This window comes from Callithrix jacchus, chromosome 5 (genome assembly GCF_049354715.1).
Source record: "Callithrix jacchus isolate 240 chromosome 5, calJac240_pri, whole genome shotgun sequence".
Lineage (NCBI taxonomy): Eukaryota > Metazoa > Chordata > Mammalia > Primates > Cebidae > Callithrix > Callithrix jacchus.
This window is the reverse complement of record NC_133506.1, coordinates 6,152,841-6,175,363: the sequence shown is the minus strand read 5'-3', so window position 1 is coordinate 6,175,363 and position 22,523 is coordinate 6,152,841. Positions and strand designations below refer to the sequence as shown.

General features: G+C 51.5%; 1 protein-coding gene across 2 annotated transcripts in view; it reads left to right on the top strand.

Moving 5' to 3' along the window:
- The first annotated feature begins 1,678 nt into the window (after positions 1 to 1,678).
- Positions 1,679 to 22,523, top strand: part of BPIFB4 (BPI fold containing family B member 4) — a 28,714-nt gene continuing 7,869 nt past the window's right edge. The window contains exons 1-14 of one of the 2 annotated variants that reach the window (XM_035298093.3): positions 1,680 to 1,776; positions 3,678 to 3,798; positions 5,101 to 5,163; positions 5,449 to 5,968; positions 6,972 to 7,076; positions 8,089 to 8,232; positions 9,367 to 9,430; positions 9,859 to 9,919; positions 11,080 to 11,171; positions 12,722 to 12,922; positions 13,738 to 13,791; positions 16,183 to 16,353; positions 18,849 to 18,916; positions 21,837 to 21,879. In XM_035298093.3, coding sequence (XP_035153984.3) covers positions 3,693 to 3,798; positions 5,101 to 5,163; positions 5,449 to 5,968; positions 6,972 to 7,076; positions 8,089 to 8,232; positions 9,367 to 9,430; positions 9,859 to 9,919; positions 11,080 to 11,171; positions 12,722 to 12,922; positions 13,738 to 13,791; positions 16,183 to 16,353; positions 18,849 to 18,916; positions 21,837 to 21,879 — 1,692 coding nt within the window. In that variant the 5' untranslated portion in view covers positions 1,680 to 1,776; positions 3,678 to 3,692. Of the gene's footprint in view, positions 1,777 to 3,677; positions 3,799 to 5,100; positions 5,969 to 6,971; positions 7,077 to 8,088; positions 8,233 to 9,366; positions 9,431 to 9,858; positions 9,920 to 11,079; positions 11,172 to 12,721; positions 12,923 to 13,737; positions 13,792 to 16,182; positions 16,354 to 18,848; positions 18,917 to 21,836; positions 21,880 to 22,523 lie in introns of both variants that reach the window. The other variant, XM_035298092.3, reaches the window with a different exon arrangement.

Sequence of the window (22,523 nt, the reverse complement as noted above, 5' to 3'; positions counted from 1 at the left end):
GTGGAGAGCAAAAGATAAACTCATTCCTTCATTCATTCGCTAGTTCATTGTTACACTGGTATCCGTGCCTGTGCTGGCCTAGGAGTGGGGCAGATAGCTGGTTTGCCTGGAGAAATGACACCTCACTATGGGCCTCAGGGATAGTTTTCCACAGCTGCTGACACTTTCATGTTTTTAGACGGAGTCTTGCTCTGTCTCCCAGGCTGGAGTGCAGTGGCACGATCTCAGTTCACTGCAACCTCCGCCTCCCAGGTTCAAGCAATTCTCCTGCCCCAGCCTCCCTAGTAGCTGGGACTACAGGTGCATACCACTAAGCCTGGCATTTTTTTTTTTTTTGTATTTTTAGTAGATATGGGGTTTCACTGTGTTAGCCAGAATGGTCTCAATCTCTTGACCTCATGATCCCCCTGCCTCTGCTGTCCAAAGTGCTGGGATTATAGGCATAAGCCACTGTGCTCAGCTGCTTCTGACCTTTTGACCATTAGAATCTGGAGAGGGCTTTGTAGATGGCAGGGATTGCCCATGCACAGGCCCAGAGGCAGGGAGGCCAGGGGGTGATGAGAGGGGCTGGAAGGGATGAGAAGCTGTGTGTGAAGAGAGGATGGGGTGTGTGTACGGAGGCCGCAGATGCCAAGGGAAGTGTTTGGCGCTGTGTCCCAGCGGGTTTTGGAGGGTGCAACTGGGAAAGAGCAGATGGAACATTCTAGGGTGGTGGAAATGTTCTATACTGTGATAGGAGCGTGGGCTGCATGGCCATACAAAATGGTCAAAACTCAGCAAATGAGCATTTAAGGTTTGTGCATTTCACTGTATCTAAAGATATAAAGAAAAGAATGAGAAGGGCATGCAGGGTGAAGTGGTTAGTGGTGGTGTACTGGTGTCTGCACATTTCAAATGCATAAAAAATACAAGATGGATTAATGGATGGAGTCAAACATGACAAATGTGAATGGTGGGTATAGTTGGTGGGAACAACGTGACGACCGTGTGTGTCCACTGTACGATTCCTTCAACTTCGCTGCAGGTATGACAATTTCATGAGGAAATAGTTGGGAAAAACCTTCTTGTATCTGGTACATAATAGAATTTTAATAACAAGCAGCTGTTGTTAGTACTTTGGGACTATTATTTCAGACCCCTAAGAAGTGAGTGAGGAATGTTTTTAAGATTAAAAAAAATGCCATCCATTTACCAGTCCCAAGTTTGAGGAGCTGGATCCATCTTCGTCTCCCTTAGTCCTAAAATGAGGCAGATACTATGCTCATTTACCAGACGGAAAGAATGTGAGGCTCAGAGGAGGGAAGTGGCTGGCCCAAGGTCATATGCTGAGTTGGGGGTTGAGCAGGGTTTGAACCTGGGTCATCCTGATGCTGAGTCCAGCCTGGGTACCTCCTGTCTACCCGGACGATCTGGAATGGCTTGTGCCTGCCTTAGAGCTGGAAACTAGAGGCGTCTGGGGGTGCTTCCAGTTCCCCAAGCTTGGGGCCCAGCTGGGGTCTCCAGGAATGTGCCCAGCCCAAGGGCTGATAAAACCAGCTCATGTGACACCATCTGGGACTGAGCAAACCGCAAACCTTTGTGGTTTTGGGGCTCAATGGCCAATTTGCAGAGCAAATCTGAATTCCGGTCTCTTGTAATTACCCGGTATTTCCCTCTGTGGGGTCCAGGCTCAGTCTCAGGCTACTATATAAGACTGATCTGTGACCAGACTCAGCTAAAAGCAGAGGGTTCAGGGAACCGCACCTCTCAGGACTCAGCAGCAGGGACCTCCTGCAGGTAAGGAGGAGACTCTTGGCTACTCAGTGTCTGGCAGGGGAGGCAGAGGCCTGGGAAGGTAATGAGGAGAGAGTCCCAGCCTAGAGATCCACCAGGATGGCCCCTCTCCAAGTTCAAGTGTCTTATCTTTGCATAGGCCTGGTCAGGAGAGCCTCTCGGAAATCAACAAAAAGGGCTGGGTGATACCAATTACATGCATGAACAGAGCTGCACTCATCTTTCCCAGGGATGTTGGGTACCCAGAACCTTTTCTCGGAGACTCCTCAGCTGTTTGCTGATGCCAGAAATCCTTCCATCCATTCCCATCTTTTTAATTAAAAGGGGTGATTCCTTTTTGAACACAGCTCTCTGGAAAGCGAGGTTGGGATGAGATGAGGAAGCTGGAAAAAAAAAATCCTGCATACAGTAGTCCTTTACATTCTAGTATAAATTAATGCCTCCAATATTCTTCTGGGAGCAGATAGGAGTGGGGAAAGAATTCGGGGACTTCGTGAAGTCCAAGAGAGGTGGGGATAGGAAAAAGAGGAGAGGGTGCCTAAACAGAGATAGCTGAAACCAGCAATTTTTTGGCTCAGATGAGAGGCCATACCCTGTGCTGATCCTCTGAGGCTGGTGGATATGTAGCTAGGGCTGATGGAGAGAGAGAAGTGGGTGAGGGCACAAAGGCAGCAAAAGAAATTTTCCCAGCGGCTATGCAGCTCATTCCAAAATGTATGCCTCACCTCTCCAATCTCATGACACTCCTTGCCCACTTCTTAGGGGTCTGAAATAATAGTCCCAAAGTAATAACAGTAGCTACTCTTTATTGAATGTCTACTATGTATGAGATGCAACTTGTTTGTGATTTGGGAGCAGAGGTTCAAAAAGGTAAAGTCTCTTTCCTAAGGATTAGGACCCAGATAGCTCTGACCCAGAGCCATTAATCTTAACACAGTGTAGAAGTGACTCCTTCGGAGAGATGGGAAGAGTGTTTGCTGGCGAGCTGGACGTGTGGAAGGGTGGCTAGAGGGATGCGTGGATGAGTAGATGAAGTGATGGAAAGACGAATGGATGGATGGAAGGAAGGGTAGCGGCTGGATGGATAGAAGGATATAGGGCTTGCCAGCTATTTGGATGACAGAAGCATGATAGATATACGGGAGGATGGATGGATGACTGGATGGGCGGATGGATGAATAAATCTAAGAAGGAGAATGTGTAGGTGGGTGAATGCATGGGTGGGTGGACGGATGGGTGGATGACTGGATGGGCGGATGGATGAATAAATCTAAGAAGGAGAATGTGTAGATGGGTGAATGCATGGGCGGGTGGACGGATGGGTGGATGACTGGATGGCTAGATGGAGAATAAATAGAAGGAGGAGAATGTGTAGGTGGGTGAATGCATGGGTGGGTGGATGAATGGATGGATATAGGGCTTGTCGGTTGTTTGGATGACAGATAATAATAGATGGGAGAATAGCAGGTTGGATGGTTGGATGGATGGAAGAATAAATAAGAAGGGGAGAATGAGTAGATGAGCAGATGGGTGAATGAGTAGACGGGACGATGCTGGAGAGATTTCCTCAGAGCCTGCCGGCTCCCAGCTTGGTGTTTTGGTTGGAATCCCCATTACCCATCTCCCTGATGCTCAATTTGTCAATCTCATCTTGGGAGATAATTAGACATCCATTCTCTGAAACTGCGTGTTTAACGGGCCTGCTTTGTGTCACCAGATTAATTTCAATTTGAAAAACTCAAAAGGTGGTATCCGGAATTCTGGACCCTGCCTTACTGTGTGACCTTGGCTGGTTCTGGGTCCCAGTGTCCTGAGGTGACTCTTGGCTGGGGCTGCCTAGTGCCACCTGCCAGCCAAGGTGGTGGTGCCCAGCCACATCATCAGCTGTACTTTCTCCTCCGCAGAGAAGCAGTGCCAGCATGTGGACGGCATGGTATGTGGCCACGCTGACCATGGTGGTTGTGTGTGGCACCTGCCAACAGACAAACACAGTCCTCAGGGTGACCAAAGATGTGCTGAGCAATGGTGAGTCCAGCACCGAAAGGGTGAGGGTTGGCATGGGGTGAGCAGGGCAGCTCTGCCAACTCTGAAGTACCCAGGGACCTCCTCCTGCTGGCAGAGTCCACATCAGGTGGCTGGGTGACTTCTGCTCTCTGGGCCTTAGTTTCCTCTTTTCCTTTTGGTTGCCATTTCCTGAGCACCTACTGTGTGCCAAACACCATACTGTGACTTTATGCTCATTCTTTTTTTTTTTTTCTTGAGACAGAGTCTCACTTTTTCACCAGGCTGGAGTGCAGTGGTGCCATCTCAGCTCACTGCAACCTTCGCCTCCTGGGTTCAAGTGATTCTCCTGCCTCAGCCTCCTGAATAGCTGAGACTACAGGTGCGCACCACCACACCCGGCTAATATGTGTATTTTTCATAGAGATGAGGTTTCACCATGTTGGATAGGATGGTCTCAATCTCTTGACCTCATGATCTGCCAGCCTCAGCCTCTCAAAGTGCTGGGATTACAGGTGTGAGCCACCACGCCTGGCCATGCTCATTCTTTAGAGGCAGTAGAGAACAGTGATTAAGGGCCCTGGATCAGCTTTTGTGGGGTTCAAATCCTGACTGTGTGACCTTAAGTCCATCATTTGAGTTCCCTGAGCCTCAGTTTCTTTATCTGCAAAATAGGTGTAATTATAGTCGCTATCTCAGAGAACTGATATGAGAATAAAAGGAAATGACCTTTTGAAAACTTAGCACAGCTCCTGGGACATAGAAGGCCCTCAAGAGTGGGAGCTGTAATTATTCCTGCCTCCGATTCTTAGGACCTCACTTCTGTCACCTGGCACGTGAGGACACACTGTCTCCCTCAACACCATCCCAGCCTATCAAAAGCATAAAAAAATAGATTATTTCCCAGTAAGTGATCTCTGAGTACCTCACAGGCCTCGATCTTTCTATCCATCAAATGCGGGCAACACTTCTGGCCTTGACTATTTCGCAGGAATCAGTTGCAATAATACATAAGGAAGTGGATTTTTTAAAGCTGTAAAGTGCAGAGCATTTAGAAGGGAGGGCGATGAAGAAAGTCCACGAAGGGCTGGCTGGTTGATATCCAAATCTAGTTAAAGCAAGACCAGACAAAACCCAGCAGAAAATGAGCTGGCCAGGACGCCTGGGCTAGATCAGCCTGGAGGAGGCTTCCATTCAGCCTCTGCACTTTGCTGGTGGGAAGAGTGAAGCCCAGGGAGCTGAGCAACAGGGCGAGGTGCTGGCTGTGGGGGGCTGGAGGTGGAAGGAAGGGAGGGGCCCTGGACTGATGCCCTTGCCTCTCTGCAGCCATTTCGGGCACCCTGCAGCACAGTGATGCTCTCCACTTGGCCCTGAGAGAGGTGCCCGTGGGTAAAGCCGGTGGTGATGGTGGTGGGCCTCTCCTGGGGGGTCTGCTTGGTAGTGGAAGTGGAAGTGGAGGTGGTGGGGGAGGTGGTCTCCTGGGGGGCCTGCTTGGCGGTGGTGGAGGGGGTGGCAGTGATCTATTGGGTGGAGGCTTACTGGGTGGCAGTGGCAGCAGCGGTGGGGGGCTGCTGGGTGGCAGCGGTGGGGGGCTGCTGGGTGGCAGTGGTGGTGGTCTTTTGGGTGGTGGCCGACACCATTACAATGACTACAGACGCACTGAATTCCCCCGAGGTGTTGGTGGTATTCCCTACAATGACTTCCACATCCGAGACCCCCCCCCAGTATATACCAACGGCAAACAGCTTGGTGGTAATTACAAGTACGGTAACATTGAGAGCAAGGACAACGCTGCTCAGCTGGGGGGCAAATACCGATATGGTGAGATCCTTGAGTCTGATGGCAGCATCCGGGACCTCCGAAACAGTGGCTATCGCAGTGCCGAGAATGCATATGGCGGCCACAGGGACGTCGGGCGATACAGGTCAGCTGAAGGGTCGGCACCTGTGGGCAGGCTTCACCGGCGAGAGCTTCGGCCTGGAGAAATCCCACCTGGTGTCGCCAGTGGGGCGCTGGGCCCAGGTGGTTTGCTGGGCTCTGGAGGCATGCTGGCAGCGGATGGCATCCTGGCAGGCCAAGGCGGCCTGCTCGGCGGAGGCGGTCTCCTTGGTGATGGAGGACTTCTCGGAGGAGGGGGTGTCCTGGGCGTGCTCGGCGAGGGTGGCATCCTCAGCACCGTGCAAGGCATCACAGGGTAAGGAGGTGACGGGTTCTCTCCAGCAAGCCCCCATGCCCCTCCAAATGGGGACCACTACTCCCGGAAGCTGGGGTTGTGGGAGGGAAGGTCTTCGAGGCTTGGCCCCAGGATTGGACATCTCAGGAGCCCCAAGTTATAGGGTTTGGGTCTTGGCATGAAACAGTCCTAAGTTTGAGACCCAGTTAAACCTTGCATGTTTGTGTGTGACTTTGGGCCACTGATGTCATTTCTCTGAGTCTCAGTTTCCTCATCTGTAGGCTGGTCATAGTAAAACAGTATAAGTGGAAAAGAGCCTGAGGGTTTTAAAACTATACATATATGTTATAAGTTCTACAATCTCAGCCTGCTCCTCACAGTCAATCTTTAATTTAGCAAATATCTAGAGCTCCTACTATGTGCACGGTACTGTGTTGGCAGTGGGGACATGACCCAATGGTAAGCCAAGAAAAGACACCTTCCCTGTCCTCAACGGAGCTTGCAGGCTGATGGGGTACATGGGCATTGATAAGCAGCCTAAAAATAATCATACAGTTTCAACAGTGGTGAGAAGTTCATGGAGAAATAAGAATGTCTATAACGGGGAAGCTCACCTACCTAGGGACATCAAGGGAGGCTTCCTGGAGGAAGAGGGCCTTAAGCTGAAATCTGAAGGATGTATAGGAGGGAACTAAGCAAGAGGAACCTATATGTGTAGGAGGGAACCAGGCAAGAGGGGCAGGGATGAGCAGAGGGAATGGCATCTTGACATGCAGAGGAAAAGAAAAGATTCAAAGGAAATATACGGAACCTACACAGCAGGCCTCTGGGCATTGGGATTATGGGGCGTGGCATTTTGCCTTAATTTCTGTTTTCCACGTTCTGTCCTTGAACTGCAGGAGTCTGGTGTCTTTAGAGCAGCAGGAACAGACCCGGAGCAGAGACAGGGAATGTGGGGGAGGGTGCCTGGTGAGTGGGTGGCAGTGTGGGTGGCCACCTTCTCACCATTCTGTGTCCCGAGCAGGCTGCGTATTGTGGAGCTGACTCTCCCTCGGGTATCTGTGCGGCTCCTGCCCGGCGTGGGTGTCTACCTGAGCTTGTATACCCGTGTGGCCATCAACGGGAAGAGGTGCATGCCCTTGGCCCTGGAAGGGGCCCCGCCACCCCATGGCCCAGCCTTTGTATCCAGAACCCAGAGACTAGGAAGACTGAAACTTTTGCCAGTGCATGCCCACAGACTTGGACCTGGGGCCATCTGTCTGTAGCGAAAACAGCCTAGCTCAGTGGTTAAGTGTTAAGATCTTGGAGGCTGGACCTGGCATGGTGGCTCACTCCTATCAACCCAGCACCTTGGGAGGCTGAGGCTGGTGGATCACCTGAGGTCAGGAGTTTGAGACCAGCCTGGCCAATATGGTGAAACCCTGTCTCTACTAAAAATGCAAAAATTAGCTGGGCGTGGTTGTGGATGCCTGTAATCCCAGCTACTTGGGAGGCTGAGGCAGGAGAATTGCTTGAACCTGGGAGGCAGAGGTTACAGTGAGCCGAGACCTTGCCATTGCACTCCAGCCCGGGCAACAAGAGTGAAACTCCGTCTCTAAATAAATAAATAAAAAGTTGTGGGAGGCTGGAGTCAGGTGATAGCTTGGGTTTGAATCCTGACTCTCTCATAAGCTGTGTGACCTTGGGTCAGTCCCACAATGTCACTGAACCTTAGTGCCTTCACTGGCAATGGGATAATGAGACCACCCCCTTTCCAGACTGGCTGTAAGTGAGGAAAGACAAGCAAAATGCGTCCCAGAATAGGGCCTGCCAGGCACTAGGCGCTGGAGGACCTCAGAGGGAGGGCTTCCGTGTGGACTTACCCCCGTGGGATGAGGCTGTGTCCACCACACTAGACAACTGGGCAGTCACCTTGGAAACCAGAATGTGTGCTGGGCCCTGTTCCCAGCCTTTCAGCTCATGCGCTGAGGGGGAGCCCATGTGACCTGAGGGACCGGGGAAGACTTCCAGTTCAGGTTCCTTAGAGATGAGCAAGGAGCATAATGGACGGCAGGACCGGCAAGGGCAGACCTGGGTAAGGGCGAGTTCCTGGCAGCTGGAGGGGTGACTCATGGTGTCCCTGGCCCCTTGGCCTCCTCCAGTCTCATTGGATTCCTGGACATCGCGGTGGAAGTGAACATCACAGCCAAGGTCCGGCTGACCATGGACCGCACGGGTTATCCTCGGCTGGTCATCGAGCGATGTGACACCCTCCTGGGGGGCATCAAAGTCAAGCTGCTGCGAGGGTGAGTGCCAGCCGGCAGTGGAGTGCCTCGGGGGATGCTGGAGCGGTCTGTCTTTGGCAAACAACATGGTGGCGCCACCCCCAGGGTGAAACATTCTAATTAGGGCCTTATCTCAAGAAATTCCTCACTTCGCTGAATTGGCACAGCACTAAACAGTCAGCTACAGCCTCAGAACGGGGAACCCAGGCAGTGCTCAGCGGCGAAGGAGGGAGAGCAGGCGTCACGAGGTCCAGCGGTCAGGGATACTTCGGTGTAGGATGGTCATGCCGCCTTTGTCTCCTTATCACTGCAGGCCCCTGGAAACAAATGCTTAGGCTAAAAGTCTGTCTGCCCATCTATATATCTTATCTATCATCGATTTTCCTCCTTAACTAACAGCTGGGAGGGTTAGTTAAGAGCCGGCTGCAGTGGTGTGTACCTGTAGTCCCAGCTACTTGGGAGGCTGAAGCAGGAGGATTCTTGAGCCTGAGAATTCAAGGCTGCAGTGAGTGGAGATTTGGCCAACAGAGTGAGACCCTGTATCAAAAAGAAAAAAAAAATCTTCATGGGTTAATTCTGTGGCCCTCAGCCCCCTTGTTTTAAAATAAATCACCTCTCCCAAACATTTTAGCACCAACTATCCAACCTCTCTCGTGGACCCACATGAGTACATTTTATCAGCCAGTATTTCTCCTTCCCTTCTTTCCACAAACATTTACTGAGCACCTGCTATGTACTAGATAGTGAGTTAGATGCTTAGACGAATGACCACGTTCGTTTTCCCTTTGGGAAGACAACACAAGGTTGTAGCCAATGGCCCATTTGAGGGTCAGATCAGCAGGTGGCAATGACTTTTGCAGTTAAAACTCAGCAACATCCAGACCTGGTCCTGGCCCATTGTAAAGCTCAAGAAGCCTTGTTTGTTGAATGAATGAATGAATGAATGAATGCATGAAAGCCAAGCAATTTGCCTGGGTGTCCTGTCTCGTCAGGCCAAGGTGAATGTACTCTGTCCTTCCGGCTTTTGGAACAATTTTCCAGCACTCAGAGGCTCTCACTGCTCAGAGCCTGGGCTTGGGACCCCCAGGGTGGACAGCCTTGGTGATCCCCCTCATGGCTGCGAACCGTGGCCTCAGCCTGCTCCTGTCTCCGTAGGCTTCTCCCCAACCTCGTGGACAATTTATTGAACCGAGTCCTGGCCAATGTCCTCCCTGACTTGGTAAGAAGCTGTCCCAGGATGGGAGCAAGGGGCACAGGCTCCCCCCAGACCAAGGGGCCAGAGTCCAGCCTCCATCCCTGGGGGACAGAGAGAGCCAAGGGCTGGGACATGTTCTTGGGGAGGTCTGTCAAGGACCTTAGGAACACGAAGGGGCAGATTAGTGAAGGGCTAAGGAGAGGGAGCTTGAGATTTGCACAGTTCCGGGTTTGAATCCTGGCTTGGGCACTTCCTAGCTGGGTAACAAGTCACATCACCTTTCTGACCCTCAATTTTCCCATGTGTAAGTGGGGGTTAGAGACAGTGTTCCCCACAGGGCTTTGGCGAGGACAGTGCCTGGCACAGAGCAAGCAGTCAGTACATTTTAGCTATTGTTACGAGTCCCGACTCTCTGCAGCACACTGAGACTGTGTGCCGTTTCTCCCCTGCAGCTCTGCCCCATCGTGGACGTGGTGCTGGGTCTTGTCAATGACCAGCTGGGCCTCGTGGATTGTAAGTCCTTCCTGCTTTTGCTTCACTGGCTGACATCTAAACCAGTGCCTGCTCTGGGCCCAGCCCTGGGGAAGGCACTGAGGACCGGGCCATGTCTGGGAGGAGGGCTTAGCATGGTGGGGGCCACAGACCTCCTCTTGGGCCCCTGAAGTGAGGTGTGGCTAATGCTATAAGAGAGGTGCCACCTGGTTTCCCCTCTTGCCCCCAAACATCCCCCCAAGTACCAGAGGGAGGAGCTTCCACCAGGGTCTGGGAGGTGATGGCCCTGTCCTGGGAGTCAGGAAGCTGGGTCTGAGCCCCGGCTCTGCCTGGAAGCTGTGTGGACTTGGAGAGGCTCTTTCCAGTTTCCTCGTCTCTCAAATCTCCCAATTCACAGAGGGGTTGGAGAGTGACTAGCAGGAGAGACACTGTGGGCACTGACCAGGGCCCCAGAACCAGGCTCCACCAGCATCTCGTGCCCTGGATTTCTGAGTGAACATTCCTGAAAGCAGGCCTGCCTCGTGTGGTTGTGCCATTTGTGCACTGCGTGATTCCAGGGACCTCCTTTCACATAGATTACAGTGGAATGGCAGCACCTCGAATTGCGCAGTGCGCAACCTCCACAGCCACACAGAGCAGCCCTTTCTGATAGTGCTCCCATTTCTCTGGGACTCGAGGCAGTTTGAGAATGGCTTTCCAAGACAGGAAAATCTCCTTCCCTTTGTGGCCAGAGATGAGGAGGGAAGAGCCCAGAAGGCGGGGCTGTTCATTACACAGTTAAGGAAATGACACATTCAACTAAGCACCACATTGTGGAACCCTGAATTCTTTCCTTGGTGCAAAGCACTTCAGAGTTTACGAGATTCATCAATATTCAGGATGTCAAAAACTCATCAACATTCAGGATATCATTGTGCCACCTCAACAGCATAGTCCCAGAGGTTACAGTAAACCCATTTTACGGAGGAAGCAACTGAGGTTCAAAAAATGCAGTGACTTGCTTGGGTTCACACAGCAGGAAGAGGCAGAGCTGGGATTCAAACCCAGAACTTTTGCTCTTTTCATGGTGTCTGGAGCTGGAGCCTGGACCCACCTCGTCCATCCCTCAGCCACAGTGTACAAGGAGGGAAGGCATCTGGATGGTGAGGGGACCTCCCTGTGACCCTCTCTCTTGCCTGCAGCTCTGATTCCTCTAGGGATATTGGGAAGCGTCCAGTACACCTTCTCCAGCCTCCCACTTGTGACTGGGGAATTCCTGGAGCTGGACCTCAACGTGAGTGCCGGGAGTTCAGGGCAAAGGGTGGTGGCCCTCCTCCCAAAGGCGGGAGTGTCGGTGAGGCTTTTCTCATTAGAAGACCTTCTGGGAGCTGTGTTAGAAAACATGATCGTAGCCAACTTTCCCAGCTCTGGCTGTGTGCCAGGCACCTTCCACCTGCTTTGTGTCGATTAATCAGCCTATCCTCACGGCAAACATAGGAGGCAGGCACTCTTATTGAGGAAACTGAGGCACAGAGAGGTTAAACCACTTGCCCGAGGTCACACAGCTAATAAAAGTGGACCTGGGGTCTGAACCCAGGCAATCGAGCTACTAGGTGGTAAAAGAGCTGCTGTAATGGGGTTGGGTGTGCTGGAGGGACGAATGTGGCCAGAGGCGGCTGTAAGCATTTAACTACCAGATGTCCACGGTTTAAAAAAAAGTCCTGATTTGTAGCATTTGCTGATTTCCACGCTATCAAAACTCCCACCATGGACAGCTCAAGTTACCAACGTGATGTCAGTGAACAGAGTTGGGAAGAGATGTGTGAAATACGATCTGGCCCCTAATTTCGTATGGAGCACACACACATAGGTACTTTCCTTAGGCGACACGAACACAGACACCTCCCCACTTGCTCCATCAGATACAGAGATGCAGGTGCACACCTGTGCTCCCGTGTATACAGGCGCATCTGTGCATGCACATATATTTCCAGCATCTGTGCATGCACACTTAATAGATTCATAAAAATGCATCCATTCAAGAGACATTCATTGGTCACCCACTGTATGCCAGGCTCTGGGCTGAGTACTGGAGGTACAGTGATGAACAAGACCAAGTCTCTGCTCTGACGGAGATTAGAATGTTTTGGAGGGGACAGGCCATGAAGAATCACTCAAATAAATATGCAATTTTAAATCATGAGCACATTGATCAAGGATCTGAGACTATCAGAGCCTAAAGCAGGGGGTATATGATCTACCCAGGGAGGTCAAGGAGGGCTTCCTGGAGGAAGTGACACTTGAACTGAGAGCTGCCAGATGAGTAGAACTTAACAAGAGAAGAATGTGGGGAGGGAATATCCTGTGGGAAGGCCCCATGGTGGGGGTGATGGTGTTGGGGGCGGGTCGGGGGAGACTGACAAAGCCCTGGTGACTGTGCAGAGGTGACAGGCAGAGTGGCTTGGAGGCTGGAGAGGTCTCCTGGAGCAGATCACACAGCACCGTGTAGGCTGTGGAGGAATCTGGTCTTTGGAGGGAAGATATGGCCGCGTGTATTGTGCAGATGCATACACCTGCTAGTTCATCAATGCAGGGCTGAGTTTGGAGAGGATCTGCCACACCAGGGCCGTCATTGTAAGTGACCACGAAGCAGGAACAGCAAAAGGTTCCATTACATCCTAAACTGAAGGAGAGTTGGGGCCGTACATCGAAGAGTCACTCAGACTCAGTGGCTTTAACCAAAAATGGCTGCCTGGGGGCAGATTCAGGACCTCACTCCCATCTTCAACCTCCTTCTTTCCATCTTGTCCCTCCCCATGACCCCTTTCTTCTCTTCTCCCCCAGACGTTGGTTGGGGAGGCCGGAGGAGGGCTCATCGGCTACCCACTGGGGCGGCCAGCTGTGTCTCCCAAGCCGATGCCAGAGCTGCCTCCCATGGGTGGCAACACCAAGTCCCAGCTGGCCCTGTCTGCCAAGTTCCTGGACTCTGTGCTGACTCTGCTGCAGAAGCAGCACGCTCTGGACCTGGACATCACCAATGGCATGGTGAGTCACTGCCCCGCTGCGGGGAGGCGGCTGGGTGGCAGACGGCTGGCGGTGGCCCTTCTCAGTCCCCATGGGAATTTGCTGGGAAGTGAAAATTGCAGATGGTTCAGCCCTTGACTCACCTCCAACCCCTGGGTGCATCAATTACACGAGTGCTTGCTACAGTGCGGTGCTTGGGAGGATTTCAGGTGGTCCACAGACAACAGCATCAATTCTCACAATGAGAAAGTTGCTCCCTATTCAGTTCTATTTAATTTTATTTCAATTGTTTGTAAAAAGCATAACATATATTCACATATATGTACCTCAATATAAATGTTTAGAATGCTTTCATTTGGTGAACACTAATACATAAGTAACAAATGATACATAAATAGCACCCTTAGCCATGCTCCAGAGTCATATCTTTCCAAACTTTTTCTTTCAAAAAATGTTAAGCCTTCAGAAAAGTTGCAAAATGCTACAACTGATGGACATAGACGCTTCACATAGATTCATTAGTTAAAAATTTGCCACTGCACCCAGCCAACAATAACATTTTTAGAGGAGAAATATTCAGGTTTTGCCTGCTGTTCTTTGAGACAGTCCTTGGTCAGCTTAAGTCAGCCCAGGCTATTTAACCTCAAACCAGCGCCCATGGTCTACATGGCGATGATGGCTGGATAGGCAGGGCCTCCCCCCGCAGGGGTCTTTAACGGGGAGAAGATGCCCTGCTGGGTGTCATAAAGCATGTGGGAGTCTAATCACCATATTAGCAACTCCTGTCTGTACCCATAGCCCCCAGGACTCACACGGTCCTTCTTCTTGTCCTATAGTTTGAAGAGCTTCCTCCACTTACCACAGCCACACTGGGAGCCCTGATCCCCAAGGTATGTAAGGTGGGCGGGTCCCACTGCCTTCAGCCTCATTCTCTATCTTGTTGTTTGAGAAACCGGATTGGAAGGGAAGATGCTCAGTGCTGGGGTGGGGTACTGTACCCTCAACCCTTGCTTGGGAGTGCAGTGACAGTGACAAGGGCTTGCAGGCTAGACCCCCATGGGTCGGGGTTGGGGGACACAGAATGTTGAGGTGGAAAGACCCTGAATTCTAAGGGCAGTCGGTATAGGTCTTATCCTGGCCTGCCCACTTCCCTTACTGTGTGACTTTGGGCAAGAGTCTTAACATCTCTGAGCCTTAGCTTCCTCATCTGTCAAAAAGGCTGCTGCCACCGATTCCACAGTTTATTATGGAAGGTAAATGAGGTGATGTGTGTAGACACACAATTCCTCTCTCTGAGCCTCAGTTTTCTCATCTGGAAAACGGAGTAACCATGCTCATTTCACAGGGTGACTGTGGACCTGGGGTCTGCACCCAGGCAAGGAGCGGGCATTTGATCAATGTTAACTCTTATTACTGTTGTTAATAATTACACGTTATTTCATTTACAAAAAGAGAAAGTGTGCGTTTGTCCAATTGGCCACATAGAGTTGGAGCAAAGGCCTTTCCCACCCCAATTCTGGCCGAAGCTCTGGTTCTGGGCCTATTGCTTGCACCTGGAAGCAAAGGGCGCTGTTCCTAGTAAGCGTCATGCAGGTGCGAAGGATGGCTGTGGTCTCTGGCCGTTGCAGAGTTTACCTTTCTTCTGCCCGCCTTGTTTAGTCCTGGGTGTAATTCAAAGGCTCTAGTGGGAGACCAAACGCAACACGTGGTCACTATCGCCCCTATGTGGCTGCAAGTTGAACATCAGAAGCCTCATTCTCGAACGTGGTAACAGTGGCCGCTCCAGGGAGGAGGTGGACCCCTCAGTTGACTGTACCTTTTATTTACTGGGTAACTTCCTATGTGCACTACACTTTACAGCTTATGAAATTGTTTTTTAGAATATACTTTTTCTTTGCGACAGAGTCTTACTATGCGAGAGTCTTGCTCTGTCACCCAGGCTGGAGTACAGTGGTGTGATCTCAGCAACCTCCACCTCCCAGGTTCAAGCAGTTCCCCTGCCTCAGCCTCCTGAGTAGCTTGGATTACAGGTGCCTGCCACCACGCCCGGCTAATTTTGTATTTTGAGTAAAGATGGGTTTTCACCATGTTGGCCAGGCTGGTCTTGAACTCCTGACCTCAAGAGATCTGCCCACCTCAGCTTCCCAAAGTGCTGGGAGTATAGGCATGAGCCACAGTGCCAGGTCAGAATATACTTTTTCATTTGGTTCTAATCATTCCCTCCATCCACTGGACCAGAGAGGAGGAGCACAGCATTTACAGATGGGGAAACAGAGGCGCAGAGAGGCCACACAATGAGGCAGTAGCAGAGCTGGGGTAGAACAGGGATTACAGGCATGCACTATCATGCCTGGCTAACTTTTGTATTTTTAGTAGAGGTGGGTTTTCACCATGTTGGCCAGGCTGGCCTAGAACTCCTGACCTCAAGTGATCCAGTGGCACTGGGCCTGCAGCAGGTGGATTCAGGCTGGACACAGCAACGTGTCCTGGAGACCTGGACTGCACGGAGTTACCAGGAGAGGGGACCTCATTCCATTTCTTTTAAAAGTAATATTGTGGTTTTGCCCATCTCTCTATGGTCAGTTAACCTATTTACAGTATGTATTTTTGGTAAGTCAGTTATTTGGTAAATATGGCAAACCGTCATTTTACGACTTGTCCCTTTAGTAAATTAGCTTTCACGGAATCAAACTGCAGCAAACAAGCTCACATGTCTCCAGCAATCCGGGCCAGGGGGCAGCCTGTGCCTTGCTGGAACCTCCCTGTGGGATTCTCCAGGTGTGGACGTCTCACTTCAGGAACAGTGTTCAGAGTGGGGGCCTGGGCTCCGAGCCCGCAGACCTGCGCCAGAATCATAACTTTCCTCCAGGCCTTGGACAATTTCCTCGGCATTCCCCTCTGAGGCCCCGTTTTCTCATCCGTAACGTGAAGAAAAAGAATACTCCATGGTTGTTGTCATGATTGAATGAAATGAAGAATGTCCATTCAGCACCTGGCCAGCATTCCCGGGAGACCCCATTCCACACAGTACCAGGTTTTGAGCATTTCCAGGTGTCAGGCATTGAGCCTGAATCTTGCTGGCGTGATCACAGTGACTTCTCCCAGTAACCCCACGTGCAAGGCTTGCCCAATTCTCACAGTGGGTCGGTGGCTTTGCCTGTGGTTTGTTGGACTCAAGCAACAGGCGACCTCGGTGCTCTGTGTTTAGAGGTTGGCTGACAACCCTCTGGGAACCTCCTATGCTAAGGGCCCCGCCCACCCGGCCTGGTGCCTGCCCACAGGTGTTCCAGCAGTACCCTGAGTCCTGCCCACTCATCATCAGGATCCAGGTGCCGAACACCCCGTCCGTGACGCTGCAGAAGGACAAGGCGCTGGTGAAGGTGTTGGCCACTGCTGAGATCATGGTCTCCCAGCCCAATGACGTGGAGACCACCATCTGCCTCATTGACGTGGTGAGTGTCCGAAGGTACCGGGGCCCCCAGCTGGGCCTCAAGACAGAGCCACATGGTCTCTCGGAGCCCAAAGACCCCTTCAAGTCCCCACAGTCCCCACCAGCATGGCTACAAGCCCCACTTTGGGGCCAGAGGCTCTAGCCCAAGTCCAGCCTTTACCCCTTCTAGCTGTGTGACTTTGGGCAAGTCCTCCCTATCTCTGGACTGGACTCTTAACTGTCCTGCGGGCCTTGGACAATTTGCTTGGCATTTCCCTCTGAGCCCCAGTTTTCTCATCTGTCACACAGAGAGAAAATACCATATGGGGTTGTTGTGATGATTGTATGAAATTGAGACTGATTTTCTCCTCTACCACAGCGGGGGTGGCAGTAAGGCGTTAGTAAGATGCTCAGAGCAGTGCCTGACGTGCTCCTAAGGCTGTCAAAGTGTTAGCTGTTGTTATTCTCACAGGTTGTATCTACCCCAGTGTGTGGCCATGTCAGCCTTGGTCATTCATTTGGCAATATTTAGTGAACACCTACTATGTGTTATGCTTTCTACATGATGCTGGGGAAAGGGGAAATGAGAGAGAAGGTTCCAGCTCTCTTGTCCCAGTACCTAGCAGGGGACAGATACAAATACAACAATTTTCACAATTATTTCATAGAAAGGAATCCTCTTAAAATGTGAACCATGGCTCACATCTGTAAACCCAGCTCTTTGAGAGGCTGAGGTGGGTGGATCACTTGAGACCAGGAGTTCGAGACCAGCCTGGTCAACTCCATCTCTACTAAAAATACAAAAATTAGTCAGGTGTGGTGGTGCACACCTGTAGTCCTAGCTACTTGGGAGGCTGAGGCATGAGAATCACTTAAACCCAGGAGGCGGAGGCTGCAGTGAGCCGAGATTGTGCCACTGCGCTCCAGCCTCGGTGTCAGGAGCCAGTCTCCTGACAATGGCCCACAAAGTCCTCATGAGCATCCCCTCATCACCTTTGGGCTCCTCAGTGTTCCTCCAACATATCAGGCACCATCTGACCTCAGGGCCTTTGCACATGCTGTTCCCTCTGCCTGGAATGCTCTTCCCCTAGGTATCTGCATGGATCACTTCCTTACTTTTTTTTTCCTTTGAGACAGAGTCTCACTCTGTGGTGACACCCTAGGCTAGAGTCTAGCTTAGGGCCCAGTACATAGTAGACGCTCAGTAAACACTGGTCAGAGGAATGCTTTAAGTTGTGTTAAGTGCCATTTCCCCTGCCATGCTTAAGGCTTCAGGCTTCAGATTCAGATACTTGAGACACTGGTCCCACCTGCTGTCTTCCTGCTAGCCCCTCCTACTCCCAGAGCTCGAGACCAAATAAGTCACCTCTAGTTGGGAATCAGGTGCTCTAGACTGGAGCATGCCAAGCCACGAAGTGTGGGGGATCTCGTGGGGCCTTATAAGATGGGAGGTTTAAAGGGTCAACTCTAACCCAGGAGTGGGAATGGCTGTCCCAAGCTGTCCCCCATCGATTAGCCTCTACCATGTGGAGATTTTGTATCAGCAGCCCAGAGGCTTGGATGAGCCAGCCTGGCATCCTGCAATGACTCCTCCCCAGCCCACAGCTCTGCCTGGTTCGGCCCCATTCCAGTCCAGCCTCACTAACCGTCTCACCTCCTTGCTCTTTGGGCTCCTCTTCACCTCTCTAATGCCAACCTTTTTCCTGCCTCGGGGCCTTTGCCCATGCTCTCCCCACTGCCTGGGTTACTCTCCCACCCTCTTTTTCATCTGGCCAAATCCTACATGCCCTTCAGTAAATTAGCTTCAAATAGCGTTTCCCACACCAGCTTACAGCCCTGCCATGTGCGCCCAGAGCCCCAGGTTCTCCATCTGGCCAATCATGGCAGTCATTGCTGTTACTCATAAGAGCACCTGAATTTGTCGTGAGCTTACCGCTTTTTCATAAAGCCAACTCTTAAATCCAATTTATTTTGGGTGGGAGGCAGGGAAGGAAAAGGAGATTTTCATACACAACAGCCTCTATTTGGAAAGAGAGATGAGCTTGGGGCTTTGATGTCCTCTCCTGGGGGATAGGGCAGTTATGATTGGCAGTGGTGATGCCCAATCTCATTACCTAAAGTGAGTTTCATAGGCTACGAGCCACTCGCCACCCACTCTGAGGCATCGCAGAGACACGTGGTAAACACCCCCCTTACATCATGGGCATCCTGTGACATTGCCTTACTGAGAAGTGTTTGCTCAGCCCTTACTGTGATCCACTTGTGAACAATAGTTAATGCTGGCAACTTATGATTCCGAACTCCTTCCCTCCAGAGGGTGTGCAAATCCATTACACGGTGTGTGTTAAGCAGGAGTCTCGTGCTTAAAAAAGGTCGGAGCCAGGTCCCGGGAAACAACCCGCTCTCGTGCTCAGGGTTAAAGAAGCCCTAGATAGCACCCAGCACACAATGAGCCCTCGGCAAGCACTGGCCAAGACACGATGGCAGCGACGTCTTTCTCCTTTCCTTTCCCACCAGGACACCGAGCTCTTGGCCTCATTTTCCGTAGAAGAAGATAAGCTTATGATTGATGCCAAGCTGGACAGGTAAGGGGCTGTGCTGCCTTAGGGTCCTGCTTGGGCTGGTGCTGCTCATGCAGGAGCCACCAGGGAGTGGGTACAGGTGTCCTGTATGGCTCTCAGGGCTGGGTAAACCCAAGGAGCTGCAAAGGTGATGATGGCTCGTGCCTGCCAAGACCACTGTCACAAGCCAGGCAGGGTGGGCAAGGCCATGAACTCAGAAAGAAACTTCTGCCAAAACCCACAGCGTCAGTGATAATGATGCTGCTGGGGCTGGCACGGTAGCGCATGCCTGTAATCTCAGCGCTTTGGGAGGCCGAAGCCAGAGGATTGATTGAGGCCAGGAGTTTGAGACCAGACTGAGGAATGTAGGCTGCATCTCTACAAAATAAGAAAAAAAATATTTCTACAAAAATAGAAACATTACCTGGGCATAGGTGCACACCTATAGTCCTGGAAAACATTAGCCGGGAGTGGTATCCTGTGCCTGTAATCCCAGCTACTCAGGAGGCTGAGGCAGGAGCCCAGGAGCTTGAGCTATGATTGTGCCACTGCATGCCAGCCTGGGCAACAGAGTGAGACCCTGTTTCTAAGTCATAATAATGAGGAGGAGGACGAGGAGGAGGAGAAGGGGGAGAAGGATACTGTGATGAAGACCTACCAGGCTCTGCTCTAGGTACTCGATGGCATGTATTATCTCCCCTCTGATGGTCCCAGGTGGAAGTCAGGGCTATTACTCTCCCTTTGTAGGGAGAAAACTAGGGCTGGAAACAGTGGATTCAGTTACCCAGGGCCACCCAGCAAGTATACACAGGGGCTGTGATGCAACCCAGGTTCGTGTGACTTGCTGCACTGGATGGGTACAATCACGGGCTTTGGAGCTAAGCAATGTGGGTTCAAATCCTGACGTGACCACTGACTCGCTGGCTGACCAACTTCACCTCTGAGCCTCAGTTTTCTCATCTGAAAACGGGAATAATAGTCACTACTTCATAGGATTCATAAAACGAATAATTATTATCCATTGGATGCTTTGTGTGTGCCAGGTATTTGTCTAAGTCCTATATGTGTCTTCATTTCATTATTTCTTTATTTTTTCCTTTGAGACAGGGGCTTGCTCTGTGGCCCAGGCTGGAGTGCAGTCATGGCTCACTGCAGCCTTGACCTCCCCAGCTCAAGCAATCCTCCTACCTCAGCCTCCCAAGTAGCTGCCATTACAGGTGTGTGCCACCACACCCAGCTAATTTTTGTATTTTTAGTAGAGATGGGGTTTCGCCATGTTGGCCAGCCTGTTCTTGAACTCCTGGGCTCAGGTGATCTGCCTGCCTCGGCCTCCCAAAGTTCTGAGATTACGGGCATGAGCCACTGTGCCCGGCCTTCCTTTAATTCTTGGTATCAGCCTCTGGAAATAAGTACTATCATTATTTCCATTTCAAGATTAATTAAGGTCGTATGTATTAATTAAAATTTGTAGCACGTGACTAGATCATTGTAAGCTTTTCTTTTACAACCAATATTTCTTAAGCCCACCAATGGCAGTCACTCATGATTAATATGGGGCACGTCAGAGACATCCAGGAGTTCCCAAGGAGGCCAGACTCAGCCTGTGGCCTGGATGAGGTATAGGGGCCAGCTCTGCACAGAGATGGGGGTCTCCTGCAGAGAGCAGCACAGGCCAGCTTCACAGATAGGAAAAGGGCACAGACAGACACTGTGGGGCGCAGTGGCAGAGGGGAGAGAGGGCTGGGAGAGGAAGTCAGGAAGGAAGAAAACATGTCCAAAGTGGAGTCTTCCTTCCTTAGAAGGTGCCTTTATTGGCCGGGAGCTGTGGCTCACGCTTGTAGTTCCTGCACTTTAGGGGGCCGAGGCAGGTGGATCACCTGAGGTCAGGAGTTTGAGACCAGCTTGACCAATGTGGTGAAAAATTAGCCAGGCGTGGTGGCCGGCACCTGTAGTCCCAGCTACTCGGGAGGCTGAGACAGGAGAATCACTTGAACCTGGGAGGCAGAAGTTGCAATGAGCTGAGATTGTGATAGTGCACTCCAGCCTGGGCCACAGAGCAAGACTCTGTCTCAAAAAAAAGAGAAGAGGAAGAAGAAGAAGGAGGAGGAGGAAGAAGAAGAGGAGGAGGAGGAGGAGGAAGAAGAAGAAGAGAAGGAGGAGGAGGAAGAAGAAGAAGAGAAGGAGGAGGAGGAAGAAGAAGAAGAGAAGGAGGAGGAGGAAGCAGCAGGACCTTTTATTTCTCTCCTGCTGGACACTGAGCTGATGCTTCTGAACAGCCCCAAACAATTTCTGGACCACGGGCAAGCCCAGTCAGGCCTCTCCCGGGTAGGACTGCCAGTTGCAGGTGAGATTCGGGTGCAGCAAGACTGAGGCTCTTACGGTGCAGAGCGAGACCTCAAACCCAGGCCTCAGCCTCCCGTCTCAGAACAGCACAGCAGCGAGAGCGCAGGTTCAAGGTGCGAGGCTGGGCCCTCCCTCCCTGGCTCCGCCGCTGCAGCAAGTTACCCTGGAACCCCAGGCTTCTGCTCCACTGGATCACTGGAAGGATTGATTACACAAGGCGGTGGCAATCACGCATGCGAGTATGACGGGGCTCTGTAGCCGCGCTTTTCAAGAATACCCCCTTTAGTCCTAGCAGCCGCCCACTTTGCAGATGAGGAAACTGAGGCATAGAAAGGGGAAAGTACTTTGACTAAGGTCACACAGCTAGTAGGTGGCAAAGCTATGATTTGAGCCTTTGCTGTATGGTGCATGAAGCCCTTAGCGTCGTGTCTGCTGTGTAGTTAGCTGGGCGTGTGAGAGCCAGCATTGTTCTTATTAAATCCCTGCAGATGGAGAGTGTTGGTGAGGACAGGGGAGGGCTGCTCACAGTTTGTCACAATGGAAGAGCCTTATGATTTGCAGGCAGTCCCTGCTTCTCACAGGCTGTTTTCTTCATCTGCAGGACCAGCCTCAACCTCAGAACCTCAAACGTGGGCAACTTTGATGTAAGTACCACGCTCAGGTCCCAGGGCAAGATCTTCTAGGAAGGAGCCCGGGACGGGTCTTCCGGGAATGGTGTTCCCATGAGGCTGGCTGGATATGGGGAGTTTGCAAATTCCAAAGGGTTTGTGTCAACACAGTCAGCCCTCATTTTGCAGACGGCCAGATGGAGAAACTGAGGCCCACGAGGCAAGTGAGGGACAGAAAACAGACTTGCAGCTCCTGCTCTGCCTTGTCTGTGCTGTCCCATGTTAATTGGCTGCCCCATGGGGGGCCACTTCAGGGCGGGGAGGCATGGTGGCAGCTTGTCCTATGGGACCCCTTTCCTCCTGGAGTTAGGAGCCCACTGACCCCTGTGTGTCCTTGGGCAATATCAACCCACTCTGAGCCTCAGTTTCCCCATCTGTAAAATGAATAAAATTTGACTTCATTTCTAACCGCCCTTATAGCCCCTAAGTTGTGGAATTCTGCTTTTCCAAGGGTCCAGGAATCTGAGAGGCTCACATTCTAGGGTTGGGTCCTGTTTTATCTCTTTGTTCACTCCTGGACCCCCCGCCCCCACCTGAGGCTTCGGAAGCACTTCTTTTTGCTTGCTGTTTTTCTCCTTTTTATAAATTGACAACTAAGCAACTGCCAGCTTTCTGGGACA